We start from the raw sequence: 17,007 nt of genomic DNA, 5'->3' as shown, positions 1-17,007 counted from the left end.
TATACTAGCATAAACCTAAAAATTTTAAGAAACAATTTAATTTTGCCCAGATTTTTTTAATTCTTTACCTTGTGCAGCTTTTCTTCCTTGTGCTGCAGGTCTTTTTTTTTTTTTTTTGCTTAATGCTAAAATTAGGGTTTCTGGTTTGGTGTATCAATCCCACCACAGAGTGATTGTGAAAAGGACAGATAAAATTCGGTGTCAGTGCATGCAAATTAATACACGTAGGCAAAAAATAGCTAGTTCTACCTATACAACAATGGTTTCTAAATTGGCAGTTACCACTTAGGAAAGACATCTGACTGTTATTGCAGATAGTTCCTTGAAAATATCCCTGCAATATACAGTAACAATCAAAAAAAGAGACAAACAGGATTTATAGGCAAGTCATTTAAATTAGCATTGTTGCACCGCACCACGCTGTTTTACAAGATTTTGTAGGATTGAAAAAGGTCCCTAAACAAGGGGAGCTGGGGTGGTCAATGTAAAGGCTGGGGCAACCAGACTGGCAGAATAGCGTGACAAAATACTTTGCTGCATAATGTTTCGATGAGGAAAAAAAGAAGTAGAAGTGGATTTATGGAAAGGAATTGGATATTCTTGGTGGAGATGTCTGGTTGATGGCTGATACCATGGTCTGGATGCAGTGGGCAGTTCAAAAAGCTCCTGGACTCTCCATTCATGGACATATGAAGGAGTAGTCCAGGGTAGGAAATGCCCTGTGCATTCTCTTTCCTGTACTCTTATCGTAAGTTTCTGGAAAGGGCTGCAGTCAGAGGAAGGATTTTGGCTTAGATGGGCACTTGGTGTGATGATGCATGTCACTTTTGTTGCTGTACTCATCTCCCTAGGTTGTATGCATCACAAGCGTCTTCCAGATAGCGTCTGGACCTTTACAACAAGGACACCATCATCCCAAAGAGAGTAACTTCATTGCGGCATCGATGAGCAAAATGGATTTTAGTGAAACAGGACATTTAAAAATATTATGAAACAACCACAAAAAAGTCAAAGGAAAGTGATAAAATACACTCAATTATTCTCCTCAGATACTCTCCAGACGTCAGTGTTATTTCATTGACTTCAGTGAAATTAGTGTTAATGTAGGAATGGAAATGCGGCAAATCTAATTCCAACATCTCCTTCCTGGAATAGTGAGCAAGAAAACAGAGAGGTAATCAGATAGAAACAAGTGCTGATCACAAGGAGTTGGACAGGGAGGAGGAGAGCTCCAGGAGCTGCTGCCAGAAAATAAGGACAATTTTCTAGTCTCACATAGTCATGGAGAATTCAGCAATACAGGCAAAGAGGCTGAAATGAAACGCCAGAGTTTTTTTGGTTTGTTTTAATTTGCCCATTTGTGTGATCTTCAGTTGTGCTGTTGAGTATTCTCAAACCCCTTCTACCAGGTCAGGGTCAGTGGATAGTCGTGTTTCCAGCATTGTTGTTATGTTTGGTGTTCTGGGGAAGGGAGCGGTGGAAAGTTGTTGGACTGATGGAAGAGGTGGAGTTAATGTGCTTGATGTAGTATTTAAAGAGCTCTTGTTTAATCTGAAAAATAGATCTGTTTGTAACCTTTGGAGTACTGATGTCCTGTTCAATGTATTCAGTGTTTTGATGGTTGAACTCTATGATCTTAACGGTCTTTTCCAACCAAAACCATTCTATGACTTTGTGCATACATTACTGTCTGGCTTTGTGCTCCTCTGGTGGAAAATGCAAAAATATATTTACGGTGTTGCCTTCCACTGCTCTTCAGCAGAACGGTTTGTGGCTCTCGCAACGGTGAATATGGAAAGTATCCTTCCTAGTGTCATATAAGTTCTCTCATGTGCCATAAAAACTACCCATATATACTGGGATTCAAATTGACATTGCGTCGGGAATGAAACCCTCTTGCTAAGTGCATTCACACCAATATCTTCGCCAAAGACCATTCTTCACTGGTGAGAAGTGGCTTTGGAGTGGCGGTGAGTGGATATATATTCATTCAGAGTAAAAAGTTAATTGGTAATGCTGAATGCTAAATTCAGAGGCCAACTTTTTTCCTCTCCCCTCCTCCTGAAAGGATGCAGTTGGGAGTTGCACACACTATTTCATGGAGTATAAAAGTGGGTAGCGTGCTCATGTTTGCAGTTCGGTTTCACTTGGCTATTGACTGTTCAGCAAGGCAACTGCTGAGGAAGGCGTCAGAAGCTGTCAGGCTTCATGACAGCTCAGCATCTGCCACAGCTAAATCAATATGGCAATGAAGGACAGCTTCCCAAAGTGGATAATCAAAGCGGAGTAAAGTTAATTCACCTTGAAAGCCTAAAAATATGTGTGAAAATTTTTAGACAAAACCAGCATTATTCTGGCAAAACTTGAGAGGTGCTGAGGTCCAGCCCTGAGCAGCGACCTGCCCAGGCGTTGCCTTGAGTGGGAGTGGGGAGCAGGCTTCACACCGGCCATGGACAGAGATGCTTTGATGAAATGGAAACGTGCTAAATCATGCAAAAAGGGGTTCGTGATACAGTGCACCAGGAACTCACGGTTTGGTTTTGTGGAAAATATTCCATTATACTACAAATCTGGGAGGTGTGTGAACATAATGAATGTTCCATTTTTTTTTTCTTAGGCAGTTAAGACCTTCCCCCCCCCCACATCAAAATGGGATTTTATTCCATTGTTCAAGTTCTAAAGGTTTAAAATCAAAAGACTGGAGGAAAAATGTTTTGCTATTAATTACTTTGGCTTTATAAAACCTGGGGTTGAATTACTTCAACTTTTTGTGGAACTTTGTTTTTCTCCCCCTCAGTTTTAGTGCAAACACTGTCAGTATTGCATAGTAAATTTTGGATACGAAATCTTGCTCGCCTCTGTCCAGAGATGCTGAATTTTCAAGGCAGAATTAGAGGGTGTTTCTTAGGTGATGTACATGGGTAAGAAGCATTATCGTTCTGTTCAATGTAGCCAGTTTTGTGGTCATTTTACAAAGGTGAATTATTCTGAAAATATTAGGATATAAACATCATCTCCAAATTTAAGGCTTTTAATATTAAGTACATTATTTTGTTCCTAAAACTACGCTATAATTGCGTACAGAAATCTGCCCTCACACAGAGTTCAGGCTGTTTAATTAAAATGCAGAAAGAAGGAACTACTGAACAGAAGCAGCATTGCTTTACCTGCACGTGCTCTCATTAATATTTTCAGGTAGATATTGTGTCAGCATGCAGTGTTATGCTAACAGGGTGTCTACCACACCTCTCAAGGCTATGCATGGCCTGTGTTCTAGAGCTGGAATAATTCGTCTAATTGACTCAAACCCATTCTTATTAATTGCTGAAAGAAAATTGAACCTTTAATTAAATGAGTAAGAAAAGTTAGATTTGAAAGAATGAGTGAATTAGAAGACTGAAAGGAAAATTAGCAGCTGCAGACAGTCTGAGCCCATTCATATTGTATGTTCACCTTTACACTTACATAGAGGTGTGTTTGCGTGTACGTACACGTGTGTGAGTATCTAAAACACACTAATGTGTAGATTTATAGAGCAAAATTTTTCACATTTTCATATGCAAGAAAAAAGAACCTAGGAGCAGATAGCTAGAAACATCTTCCAGTACTTTGAAGGTGTGCTTACAATTTTCCTATTGTATTTTAACAAGACAGGCAATTTCGGTGGTGTTCCTTAGTGTGTAAGCGATGTTCTGGCATCCTGCCTCCAGCTACATTGCTGTCTTGGTTTCATCTTAATGTGACAAGAACTTGATGTCCCAATAAAAAATTCCCTTAAAAATATTAAAGGAAAAAAAAAATCAACAGCAGAAAAAATCCCAAACCCTCACAGCTCAAATCCAGCACCAAGCTGTCACGTTGCTTCTCATGGTGATGCTGACAGCTGCCAGCTTTGCTCAGGGAACTTCTTTATGGAGGCAATCCCTTTGGTTCCTGTGCTTCAATGGTGCTGAAGACCCGTTGAGTCCTTGGCTTGTTACTGGTGACTGTTTTGACACTGTGAGGCACAGGGAGGAAGGCACCTGGGATGGCTTTGATCCACAGGTGTCAGTGATGGCCAGTAATAATGGCAACGAGAGCACACTGACAAAGCAGCTCCTGTGTTTATTTGATGGAGAAAGGAAAGAGAAAGACTTATGTGATGGGGAGATGATTGTTTGACAGGCACAATTCAGCTTGTTTTTTAATTACTGGAGAGATTTGCATGGAAATGAGACGATGTAAAAGCTAATATTCAAAATGGAGAAAATTATAAATAAGAGATGGAGCAAAGCTCTAGAGGCATGGGGTTGCTGACATTCATGGTGAACATAATTCTCATGAATTTTGGTCGTCTTCTGCATCTCTATGTTCCTTCTGCACCCACTATGATTCCTTTAGGGAAGTGATTGCGTTGTAATTAACAGTTACCATTGCACAGGGCTTTTTGCGGTGTGTGAAATGCTACATGTGACATTGGGTAAGGAGGTGATGGATTTCTGGAGAAACAGAAATGATGAAGCAATAGTATAAGAAATGGTTTAGATTGTTTCACTAGTTAATTATTCTGTGTTTATGTCATGCCCTTCTTATAAATGGAAACTTAAAGATTCCTCCTCCAGCTGCCACCACCAAAAGCTGTGACCCATTGCACCCAACTTCCAGTGTGTATTAAATGGGTAGGAAAAGTGCTCACGTTGGTGTGGTTTGTGAGGGGAACACACAAATGGGAAACCATTGCTGTGGTTTGTGAGCTTTTAGAGAAAGAGTTTCCAGAATTAAGTCCCCTTCACTACAAGATACGAATTTTTCAGGTGAAGTGTGGTTTTGCCACTCAGTTAACACAAGGTAATGCTGTTTGACCTGCTGCCTGTTGTGGTGTCATTGCAGCTTTTTTTCAGGCTGTGCCTTCCCACATGATGCTCAACATCCTTGAATAGTACAGTGAGGGAGAAGGAGACCTTAGCAGAGCCCAGACATGTAAAGCTTTTCAGTTGAAAGACAATGCAGGAAATTGCATCCAAATGCCAAGGGGAGACCACTGAACCTGTGCAGGGCTGTGTTTTTGGTGGCTACTACCATTTCTCAGGAAAATGAGCAAAGTAATCCAATAAGGTGGGGTGGCTGTGGTAGGAGATGTTTAGCACGGGATACATTATGCATGAACTGTGATTTCCAGCTGCTCAGCATTTCCATTGTCAGACTCAGACAGTCCTTGGCCCCTCATCCTTGGAGAGGGGCAATGTGTAATTTTGTTGTCTATGCTGCTTAGCAAACTTTAGCTAATGTCCATCGCTTCTTCAGGGCTAGAATCCAAACACACTGATAGCTATGGATAACAGTAGCCTTAATTTGAGACTGTGTTTGGCAGTACCAATTCTGCAACTGCATGCAAAAATATAACGAGTCAGTTCATTGCATTTGCATGGTGGAGAGGCATTGGAGCTTTAAAGTAAATATTTTCCATTAGCTAAGTGCTCTCATGACAAAAAACCTCCCAGTTTCACCATTTAAAAATTAGTGGCTGTACAAGTGCAGTTGAAAGCCCTTATTTCTGTAGGAATTTATGCATAAAGTATGCAAAATGTGTGACTGTCTCCAAAGCAGCTGTTCCACTCTGCTGTGCAAACAGTGTCCCCTATAAAGGGATGAAGAGCAAGCGTGAGTTCCTGCAGTTTACTACCGATGATCCTCTTAATTACGTAGTTGTTTAGTTCTCATCAAACAAATACCTCATCAATGTTAACAGGGATTTCACAGACCTATCTTTATGATCATTATCCTCCTAATATAGAGTTTGCATTACGTTAATGTCAGGAAGGTATTGGGTTAGGAAAACAGGGGTGAACGTTGGCAGGATCCATGGAGGAGCCGTGGGGCTTATATGAGTGCAATGTGGGATGCAGGAATGGATGGGGGGCCACCACCTCCCTCCGTTGGCAATACAGGCATACACCTGGCTGCGGGCACTGTATGCAGAGCGTGTAGGCCGTGGTGGTGATGGCATCAGACTGGCCATGGTGTGCATTCACCTGGACACCATTGTGTCTGTCTGCCCCTGATTTCAGCAGACAGACGATTTCGGTGAGAAGTTAGCAGCTGAAGTTCACTGGCCATTGGGTTCTCCTCTGCAAAGTGGCTGTAACAATGCAGTATTGGGGCTTATGGGAGGATAAATGTATTGGATTATGTGACATGGGATAGTACAGTGGTACAACTGCAGGGGTAATTGGAGGAAAGGTGTTTTTTTTACTTTGTGTAATTTTGGAAGTAAAATGTAAAAGCTGGTGTGCTGTGGTGTTGACATCTCCTCCCTGTAAATGAAGAGTAATTGTAGTTAGGACACTGATTGAACACTGATATAAAACTGGTGTTGGCATTGCTGAAATGGGGAAGTCTATTTTAACAGCACAATATTTATTTGGGCCAGAGATGCAAAACAAAAACTGGCCTTTTGAAGACCAGTAAAACCAATGGGGCTGTGTTGGTGCTTTCAGCAGTGCAGCTGGAGCAGGCAGGGTAGAGGTGGGAGGCTCAGGCTGCGGGGCAAGCATCAAAAAAGTGCTATGAAACTGTGATAAGGAAGGGGGCTTAGAAGGATTATTTTCTTCCAAGCAATACACTTTATTGAATAATATTGATGGATTTGAAGGGAGCTGTTTACTGTGACAGAGGAAGCCTATTGCTGCTGCTGCATCTCTGTGCGGCTGTTGAATTTAGGAGATGGACACTGCACTGTGCTGCCACGTGTCATGGCCAATAGTGCCTGCAAATGTTTCGCAACATAATCAGATGTATTGAGGTGAGGTGGAAAGAAATAACAGAAAACCGTTCAGCTTTTAAAATAATAAATCAGATATTTGGGTACTGCGCTTATATCTAATTATATCTAGTATCTGCATACTGGAGTTTGTATTGAATCTCTCCTGAATGTTATAGCTTTAATAATGTTAATCTAATAATCTTACAGGAATACCTAATTCCAAAAACTCACAGCTAGCTTCAGTGTACTGTAATGAATATCTGTATTTTTCCAGGATCAAGGCCTCATCTTCGTCTTTACAATTACAGTTTTAGAGGCATATTGTATATGCTCAGATTAATAATACTCTAGCATAGGGGAGACCATAGGTAAAATTAGATCTCTCAATCAAGCCCTCAGTTCCTAAAGGAAGGTATTCCTATCTGGACATGTTTAGCATACAGTCAGGATAATAAGAGATCTGAAATGCTTTGGGATAAGTCTATCTTAAGATAGAGTCTAAGTCTTTTTTTTTTTTTTTCTAGAAGGTTCCTTGTTTTAAACAGACAAAAAGATTTATGTGACACTATTGCTAAATCATTAAAAATGGTTTATGTCTGTACAAATATACTGACACACATTATTTCTATTATATAATGAGACACATTTTATATATTAAAATCTATAGCACTTAGATCCTTCTATATAATTTAAAGGAGATTTTTCAACACTGAGGAGTAAAAATTAAAATTAAAATAACAGTTGAACCACCTGCTGCACCTTTAGGACTGAGAAAAAAACGTTTCTGCGTCATTATATCCAACTGATCTCTATGAAATCTAGTGAAGACTGTTCCAGATTTACACACATAAAACAATTAAGCAAATGAGCATTGCATGACTGTAGGAACATAACAGGAAATGTTTGGAGACATGCAAGTTATTAAAAATAAGGTGAATAAATGCAGTTTAACCTAACAAGTCATTTCAAGAAATTGGGTAAAGTAATTTCACCTTCAACCCCTGCAGCATCATCTCTCCTGTTTCTTGTAAATGGACAGACTAAATTAAAATAATTGAAGTGTATTTAGACTTTTAGAGATTTCTTCAGAGATTGTTTAAATCCTCTTATTGTCAGGAGAGGCACACTACTTTATTTCCTTCAGAATCTTTTGCAAATGAACTTTACTGCCAGTTCTCCATGCCAAAAAATAATTAAAATACAGCAAAAAGCAAAATGCTCCTCTGCCTTTGTTTTTTAAAGTTGAGGGGTAACATTCACACTTGGCACTTCAACACTTGCTCGTTAAGTAGGGATGCTCTGAGAAATCTTTTGCTAATTAAAGGCACTAAGGGTCATTGATGGAGAGCCTTGAAGCTGTAAAGGCTGAAAGGCAGCAGCAGCTTTCGATGCTCGACAGCACATGTGCATCTGTGCGGAGAGGATCCACTGCGCACCAGAGGTGGTGAACTCCCTGTGCTGAGACATCTCTGCCACCTGAGGAGCTGATCCAGCTCACCTCTCTCTTCTGTCCTATCTCTGTCGTATTTGCAGCCACTGCAATTACCCCAGCCTAAAACTGGGTAGGAAAGAGCAAAAGCAGGTAACTTGTATTTTTAAGGCAGACTAACCTCTTTGCAGTAGACTTTCCCAGGAGGACCCATTCCCTGTAGAGGAGAGTTACAACAGGTGTAACAAATGCAGTGCAAATTAATGTATTTATTTCTATATTTTATTATTTATTATTTTATTTTATTATTTCCTTATGATCACAAATTTGTTTTGTTGCTTACCAAGACTTGCAAAATAATAAGTACTAGCTTCTCTTAAATGACACCCTTTTCTAAGTATCACGTAGAGAACAGGGATGGGGAGCTGATTTACAGAGAGAGGTGAATTTTCCATGCCAGATTATGAAAAATGTGCTCTCCCCACAAAAACCAGGAAATCAGTCCCAGCAACTACCAGTGTTGGGTAGGGAAGCACGACAAGTGAGGGGAGTCTTTAAGGCAGAGCTTCAAAGCTGTGAAGATTCAAGCAGGTTCCCTTCAAATGTTCGCCAAAGGCCCCCTATGCAGTAACCTGTAGAAGAGGTGGAATATGATGAACTCAACCAGGCATCTTTGCCATTTCCAATAGGAGGCAAAGGAAGGCTTTGATTTCCAGCAGAGGGATAATGCTGGTTTTGTCTGTGCAGTCTCTACAGCGTGGAGGGTCGTGAATTCTGGCTTGGAGAGGTACTGCCACGTAATGCTTCCAGCGACTTCACAGGCTTCATCCAATGACTTATTCTGCCCTTAATTTCTTGAACAAACACACTCTTTTTAAAGTCTGAAACATTCCTAGACCCTGTATTAGGGGACACAGAACTATGGTTCTACCAATTGCCCCTCCCAAAGAGTCATTATTTTGCAGAGGAGGTAATATGTGCCAGTTGCTTCTTTTCACCATGGCATTCTTGGCTGTTTCCAACCTGGCAGGTGTCAGAGTGGAATATCTTTTTTCCCCAGCCTTACAGGGTACTGTGTCACATTTTCAATAAGCCTGTGCCTTCTGTGTAGGTTTACGTGGCCAGTTGGGTTGTGTACATTGTAATTACATATTCAGTCTCACTGTAGTTACAGGCTTGCATAAATTTTACTCACACAGAAAGGCAGAGTTTTGGGGACAATTATGGCTTCTCTTTACATTTATAGTCACAGTAATTTGCAAGTGCATCTGACATCAGAGAGCAAGACAAGAGATATTGTGCACTCACATATCTGATGAGCCGAGTTCATGATAAATCAGCAACTTTTCTTCAGCAGGTTGAGGGATGTTGCACTTAAAAGAAGTGACATTTCATCAACTTTGTCCTACTACAAAAGTCCAAAAGAGCAAAGAAAGAGGGAAAAAGAAGAAAGAAAAAAGTCAGGTGGCATTCATCCATCGAGACTTTACTATAATCCACACAGTCTTATACTCTGAGTGTTGATATATGTATCTGAATAGATACAGAGGTAGAGAAAACCTTTCAGTAGCCAGTAGATATGATATAACAATCAGTAAGGCAAGGAAAAAACCTACCCTTGGAAAGAGTTTTATTTCTGAACATCACACAGAGTATTAATCTACTCTGTTTTCTAAAACTGAAACCTTGTGTTCATCATTGAAACACATCATGTGGCCTGGCTTGATATCTTATATGCTAAGACGGAAAATCTCAAGACTTTGATAAAACAATGAGCATCGTATTTCTGATGAAATTCAGCTTCTGATTTTTGCATGGACGTAGTAAAAAGCACTGTGAGAAATGGAAGTGCATTTTTGCTATTAGACAGGTTTTAGGAAAGCACCATGTTTCTTTATAAATGCCACCTCTCAAATAGGGGTGATGAACAATAGTAATTTAGTATGAAACGAAGTGAGTTTTCTGGAATGAGGTAGAAATATTTTGTGTAGAGAGACGACATTATGCACTGAGAGATGGAAGGCATTTTTTCCTTTCACAGTGGGTTATTTCTTGTCATTTGTAGACTGTAGTTTTTCAAAAAAGCAATACAGAAATGCATAGCTGCATTCTGCTATAAAATACCTCCGAGCAAAGATTATTGAAAATGACAGGCACATTTCTGTGTATTTGATTATGTCAAGAGTAGAAGTAAAGTGCTGCACATTGGTGTTATGAGATATCGGAATAATTCTCTTTTCTGAAAAATCTGCAATGCCTAATGGAAGGATGTTGGTTTGGGGCTTACTTGCAAGGGTAATTACATTGTGACTCAATAAGACACCTTAAACTTGCTTGACTCTTTCAACTGACTGCTATTCAAGACAGTACTAGCAAAGGTGTGCATTTAAGTTTTTGCTTAAATGCTTTGCTGAATTTAGGCTTCAGATATTAACCGTTCTCCCTCAGTGTTCACTGCATCACACTTGTATCAACCTCCATATACTATTACCTTTTCAGTTGGAAAGGCTTACTTAAACTTGTGATTTTCTCGAATATGATATGACATTCTTTGGTGTTGCACAAATCAACTGGCTGAATGTGACAGTAACAGTTGCATGTTTGGCAAGGGGAGAACTGAACCTGAAGAGAAGGGAACTCCAGGAGTGGATCTGAGGTAGTGCTTCCTACTCTGTGTCCTCCTCCTGCCCTAGTCATATGTCCTCAGCAGTGAGTTAAACTTGGGACTTTCTACTGTTCATTAATCCAGTTCTTTTCTCTTTGGAATCATTAGTGACTGGCATCTAGCGTTGACATGACATACTCAAATCATCTGGGGCTGGCTGTGAAATTGGACTGTGAGATGCCACTCTGAATCTTTCTTGTGCACACCTTGGCCATTGACACAGGACCCTATTCATATAGATATCTCCTTGCCAGGCTTCTACATTTCATTTCTTCTTTGGGACTGAGGCCATTCTCTACTCACAACATGTGCAAGCTGCACTGATCTTACAGGAGACCTGTATGATTCTTTGGGTGGAGCTTTCAAGGGTTACCAGCAGGCTGAAGCTACATTTGAAAATTAGTTTGGATTAGTATATGGTATAGAGTTAAAACGCACCATCTGTTTTTAAATAACTAATGTGTGGACATCATCTGCATGACTTTGTAAATTAATACAAACTGTGTAGCTGCATGAGCTGTATAAGTAAATACAGTAAATAACTGTACATGTATGTGTGTGTGTGTGTATGTGTGCATAAATAGAAATTTTCTGTTTACACCTATGCATTTTCAGTAATTTGTAACCATACATAAAATTATTTGAAGTTATCCTTGAATTATAAGTAGCATTTACTGGAGCATATATATTTATTTTTTATTGCCTTTGGTTTTTTTCAGCTCTTCTTTATGCAACTATTTTTGGAAACGTCACCACCATTTTCCAGCAAATGTATGCCAACACCAACCGGTACCATGAGATGCTGAACAATGTGAGGGATTTCCTAAAATTATATCAAGTCCCAAAAGGCCTTAGTGAAAGAGTTATGGATTATATTGTCTCAACCTGGTCCATGTCTAAAGGAATTGACACAGAGAAGGTATGAGTATATGAGGTAACAATTCAGATAGCAAGTGTTTGTGTCCATTGTGCACTTTCTTAGAAACAAGACTGTGTAACTTACTAACCAATTCTTAACTGCATGCTTCTCCATTATTGTGTTTTGTTTGGATCAAAACCTGGATGTTTTTGAAAAGGACTGTTTTGCTGCTTTGGAAGTATGCCTTTATTTTTCATTATGGTAACTGTTTTCTGCCTTCCAGTCTTACTTCGCCTAAATACTAAATAATTTTAATGTACTCCACTATTGAAATCAACAGGAAATTGGTCTTCAAATTAGTCCAAGAACATAATTTGGTGTCTAACCTACGTCAATGTTTATTCTGAAAAGTATTGACATCTGTGAGTTGCGATGAAGTGAGTTTGATTGGCTAAGACCTTTAACTGATGCCCAGGACATCGACATATCCATCATCATAATTAGTATAGGATTTAATGGCAGTAGAGATTGATCTCCTTGAGCTAAAAACTCTCAGCTAGAACTTAAGCTCTTTGGTAAGGAGATACAAAAAACATGGCACTGCTGGGAGCCACGTGGGGTAGAAGTCCTACAGGACTTTAGCCTTCAAAAAGAACTGGTCATTTAGGTTTCTGCAAAAGCTGATGACAGAAGAAGGTCATCTTAATCATAGAATCATAGAATGGTTTTAGTTGGAAGGGACCTTAAAGCTCATCCAGTCCAACCCCTGCCATGGCAGGGACACCTCCCACCAGACCAGGTTGCCCAAAGCCCCATCCAACCTGGCCTTGAACAGTGCCAGGGAGGGGGCATCCACAACTTCCCTGGGCAACCTGTGCCGGTGTCTCACCACCCTTGCAGTGAAGAATTTCTTCCTAATATCTAGTCTAAATCTGCCCTCGTCCAGTTTAAAACCATTCCCCCTTGTCTTCAGAGAGTGAATCATTGTGTACCAGGACAGACCAACTGGGCTGTCCTCAGGGCCTTATCCTCCATGATATGCAGTGAGTCTGTCTAGTCTTGGATATTTTGAAGAGCTGAATTCAGATGGCAAGGTTTCCACCTGCAATACCTTGAATATAGGCAAGATATAGCAGTTTTAGATCTGTATTTTCAGTCAGCGGAGATTGGCTGTGCTTCTGTGGCTTCTGTGGACCTGATACACATCAGCTGAAATTAGGTACTCAAGCTCCAGTTTCCATGAAGATTTCCCTACTAAGAACTTAAGAGGCAAGTGTCTGAGGGAGGGCAAGGAAGCATCATGGCAGTTTAATATCTTAAAATGTCTAGCACTTGCAGAACTGTAAAGTTCTTGCTTCAGTTGAATCTATTGGTTAATATGGAATGATGTACTCTATTAAAATATGCCCGGATGAAGTCGCTACACTGAAAAATTGTCTTAAATCATGCTAATGCAACAGCAGTTATCTTTTTAATCAACTCATGTGACAGTCAGTTTACTGTCACAAATACAACTATTTTAAGTAACGAGAATTTTGATTTCTTTGATTCTCACACTTCAGTATGCCACATTTTTTAATATGTTAAGTTCTTATACACTAATAACCTAACTTTGCAATGCTGATTCATAGAGTGTTAAAAGTGAGCTTTTATGTTGTAAACAACTGTAAATGCATTCATTCCTGTTGTATAAACTTGAAAGCATGTGAAAATTCAACTTTCATTTGCATTTATCTCCTTGCAGTTCAGCCAGAATCCTGTATTATTCCACCAGAGTTTCATTAGATGATGCTTTGCAGTTAATTAGGAGAACCTATGCTTTAATTACTGAAATTTTCTTCCATAGTTTCTGCATGTCCGGTTTTATAGTTTATAAAAATGCAGTTAGAGCCATAATCTTCGACTCATGGTAAGCAGTGTTCTCTGGTCTGTAGGTTAGTAGTGTCTGCTTAGCTGGATAATTAATATGGCTGTAAAATCTATGACTTAGGTTTGTAACAATTATTCCTTGGTAAAGACTTGCCTAAACTTAGGCCTGGATCCAAAACCTATTTAAAACAGTGGAAGGATTTCAGGAGCCTCTGCATCTGGACATCAGTAGTTGCATCTAATAGAACTTCTCAGAAAAGCAGAAGAACAAGAGACAAAGATAAACGTAAGAACTTGAGCACTGGTTTGAATATTTTGGTGTTTTGTATCGCTTACAGCCTTCAAGTCTGGAAAAGCAACAGCAACAGCGGCCTGTAGTGCCCTGCCCGCACTGAGCATCCTTGGGTCCGTATGAGTGTAAGGATCAGGCAGTTTGCGTTCAGCTGCAGGACCTCAGCCTAAGTCAGAATTTGTTCTAGCAAAAGTGTGGAAAGCTGTGTAGGAGCCAGGCAACCTTCCTACCTTTATCTCCACTCAGGAAGGTGTTACAATATGCTTCACCAAAGCAAATAAGAAAATGTTGTAAATCCCAGCTGAAAAATGGCAGAAACAGTGGCACAGTCCCAGAGACATGTCATGTAGGGTGGATCGTTTCTCTTCCATTAGTTCTTTCATTACCCCTTCAATGCCTGCCATAAGACACTCTGCATTTAAATTGAATCCATCTGTACTAACCATAGAGCAGCAAGTGGATGGGAGCACACTGTAGGGCCCTCCAAGGTACACAGGGTTAAGTCAGATTTATTCCTGTAGATACAGTGGGGCTAATGGGACTACACTGCACCTGCAGCTGAGCTGTAAATCCAGGTAGTGCTCCTGCGTGGGCTGGTATAGGGGATCCCTGCCCCAGGTCTTGGATTGCTTCTCTGCAGTGCTTTGTCTGACAGCCTGGATGTGACCTTAGGGGTTTTTTCCAGTCGAGTTTTCAAAGCTCCAGTAATGAGGTTCTGACTGCTCTGTTGCCTGGGTATCATTGCATCATATGATTTTCCATTCTCCTTAATTTTTATAAACTTTTCAATAAGCTGCTTATTTTCTCACAAAACACATGTGCTCATGACACGTGATAATTAGTGAGGAATTTCTCAACTTTTCACTTTCCATCAGACAGGTCAGACAGTTTCCATCATCCAAAGATGTTTTTCAACCTAACATACAGTATTACATCCTAAACTGTTCCAAATATATCTGCATTGTCATACTGGAGTGTGTTTTGCAACATAATTTGCCACAAATTTCCAATACATTTCATTCAGTCACTCAGCATGTTGAAATGGCTTTGTTTTGAAATCCAGATTCAAAGAGCAAGAAGGTTAATGTACTAACAAAGAATGAAATTTCTTGAGTGTTACAGTAGGTTCCTACGGTGATGAAAAATCCTAGCAGTTTGGTGTAAAAACAAATATGTGTGCATATGTTTCTTTGATAACTAAAGGCTTTAAATTCATATGCTTGAAATTAAAATAGAAGTTAATAACTTGATTGGAGTTACTACCACTACACGTACTACTACCACTTAATGTGTGCAGATTTGTTGCATCAGAGCTCAAATATCTGTTCTTGAATGGCATATTCAGTGTGTAGATCTAAGAAGATCTTCGCTAAAACTGATAAAGGATGAGATAGGAACTGAAAGCAAAGTGGAAGTTAGCATGGAGGAAGTTTAATGAAGATCTAATCCTCGCTGCTGGTGAAAGCAAGCTGTTCCGAACAGAACTTTATTTTAAAGCCCCACTCTGTTGTTCTTGTGTATGGAGGAGCGCTTGTTCTCCCACACCGAAGTGATGGTGCCTTAAGCACACTATTTTGGCTTCCCTGTTCTCCTTGGGAATAAATCCTGTATTCAAACCGCAGCACTTCAGCCTGTCTCTGAGTGCTCACAAATAAGGAATTAACAATGACACTAAAAGCATTAGCGTACTTTTTATTATTACTTAAGGGGAAGTAAGTGGCCTCTGATCCATAATCTTAAATCACTTAAACATGAGAGCCCTCCTCTGACAGCCGGGATGATGCATGTGATACATGCACATGGACTCTTATCTCCTGGTGTAGCAGTGGCTGAAATAGGATGACTTTTTTTTTTTAAATGTTTAATGCTACAGATTTTGGGTTTATTCATCTAATAATGAGCAGAGCTAAAAACATGACAGAACTAGGAAGTCTTTGCATTCTGAACAGTATCTCTCATCCAGCAGAACCTGGGTTTTTTGAGAGGCAAAAAAGGGGCAGTATATTCTCTGTATATGACCATTTTTAAGCAGCTGAAAAAAATCTTTATAGTAATAATTCGATATATGAAACACATATGATTTCAAATCTCTCAGTTTTTATTAAAATCTCCAGGCAGCAAATGAAAAATTTATAGTTATTAGCTCTTCTATAAGAAATAGGTCATTATACATGAAAGCAGAACAACCATTAACTAACATGCAGATATCTCAAGGTCTCATCTAATTATAACATTCTGAAATGTCAGTAAAACGCAAAGATTTTCTCTTCTTGACCTCTGTGCTGTTGTATAGCTTAGGATTTCCTTAGAAAGCAATTAAATAAATGTCTAAAATCTTTTAACAGTCCGTTCCTTCAGAAAAGTCATAGGTTGAAAGAGAAAAACGGCATTTATTTAGTCTCAACGTAAGCATCAGTGGTGATTCAAATAACAAGAGCCAATTCCACATTGCAATGACTGAAATGGGAAAATAAAACAATATTAAAACTATTCACTGCTAGCCCACTAAGCTTTCTTACAGGAGAGGTGGGTTTTTGGTAAATAGACACAGGTTGTAACTTTATTAAACATTAATCTACAGAAGGACAATGCAGTTTAGTTATGTTTGCTGTTAATAAGATCTTCAAGAGCTGTAGGAATAATTAGTGATACCCTTAGATGAACAGAGGAACCAGGCTGCCATTCCTATGTTGTCCCATCACACAGAGGTGTCTGTAAGTGCTGGTTGGATTCCCTTGTAGATGACTGGAGTAGAAGGCTTCCAAGCTTCGTGGCCAGAGATCTTCTACAAAATTAGGTGTGACAGCTGCATACAATTCCCTGCTGAAGAGGGGAGTTAAAAATCGTTTGGACAAGTATTTTTGTTTCGTTGTAGAGGCGGGGTTGTTGGTCGTTCCTTGCAGATCGGGACGAGGTGACCAAGAAGTCGTCCCTCACCTCACAGAGCTGAGCTAGGACCAGGTACTGTTACAATCCATGGTTCTTTGGAGAGTGGGATGCAGGAGAGACGACCGAGGTCTCACTGTCCTTCACACGGGTCCGAAAGCAGGGCCTCTGCACCAGTGGGGCTTTCTCTTTCACCTTTATGGATGGTATGGATTATTTACCTCCTGTATGCACTGTACAGTGCCAGGAAAGTTTATCCACAGTT

General features: G+C 39.8%; 1 protein-coding gene across 1 annotated transcript in view; it reads left to right on the top strand.

Annotated features, from left to right (window-relative positions):
- Positions 1-17,007, top strand: part of KCNH5 (potassium voltage-gated channel, subfamily H (eag-related), member 5) — a 152,529-nt gene that overhangs the window by 91,413 nt on the left and 44,109 nt on the right. The window contains exon 8 of the mRNA XM_010184599.1: positions 11,556-11,755. Within this exon, the coding sequence (XP_010182901.1) occupies positions 11,556-11,755 (200 nt within the window). The remainder of the gene's footprint in view (positions 1-11,555; positions 11,756-17,007) is intronic.

Source organism: Mesitornis unicolor, unplaced genomic scaffold (assembly GCF_000695765.1).
Source record: "Mesitornis unicolor isolate BGI_N332 unplaced genomic scaffold, ASM69576v1 scaffold8335, whole genome shotgun sequence".
Taxonomy (NCBI): Eukaryota; Metazoa; Chordata; class Aves; order Mesitornithiformes; family Mesitornithidae; genus Mesitornis; species Mesitornis unicolor.
Note: the sequence above shows the minus strand (reverse complement) of the source record. Positions and strands in the feature narration are given on the sequence as shown.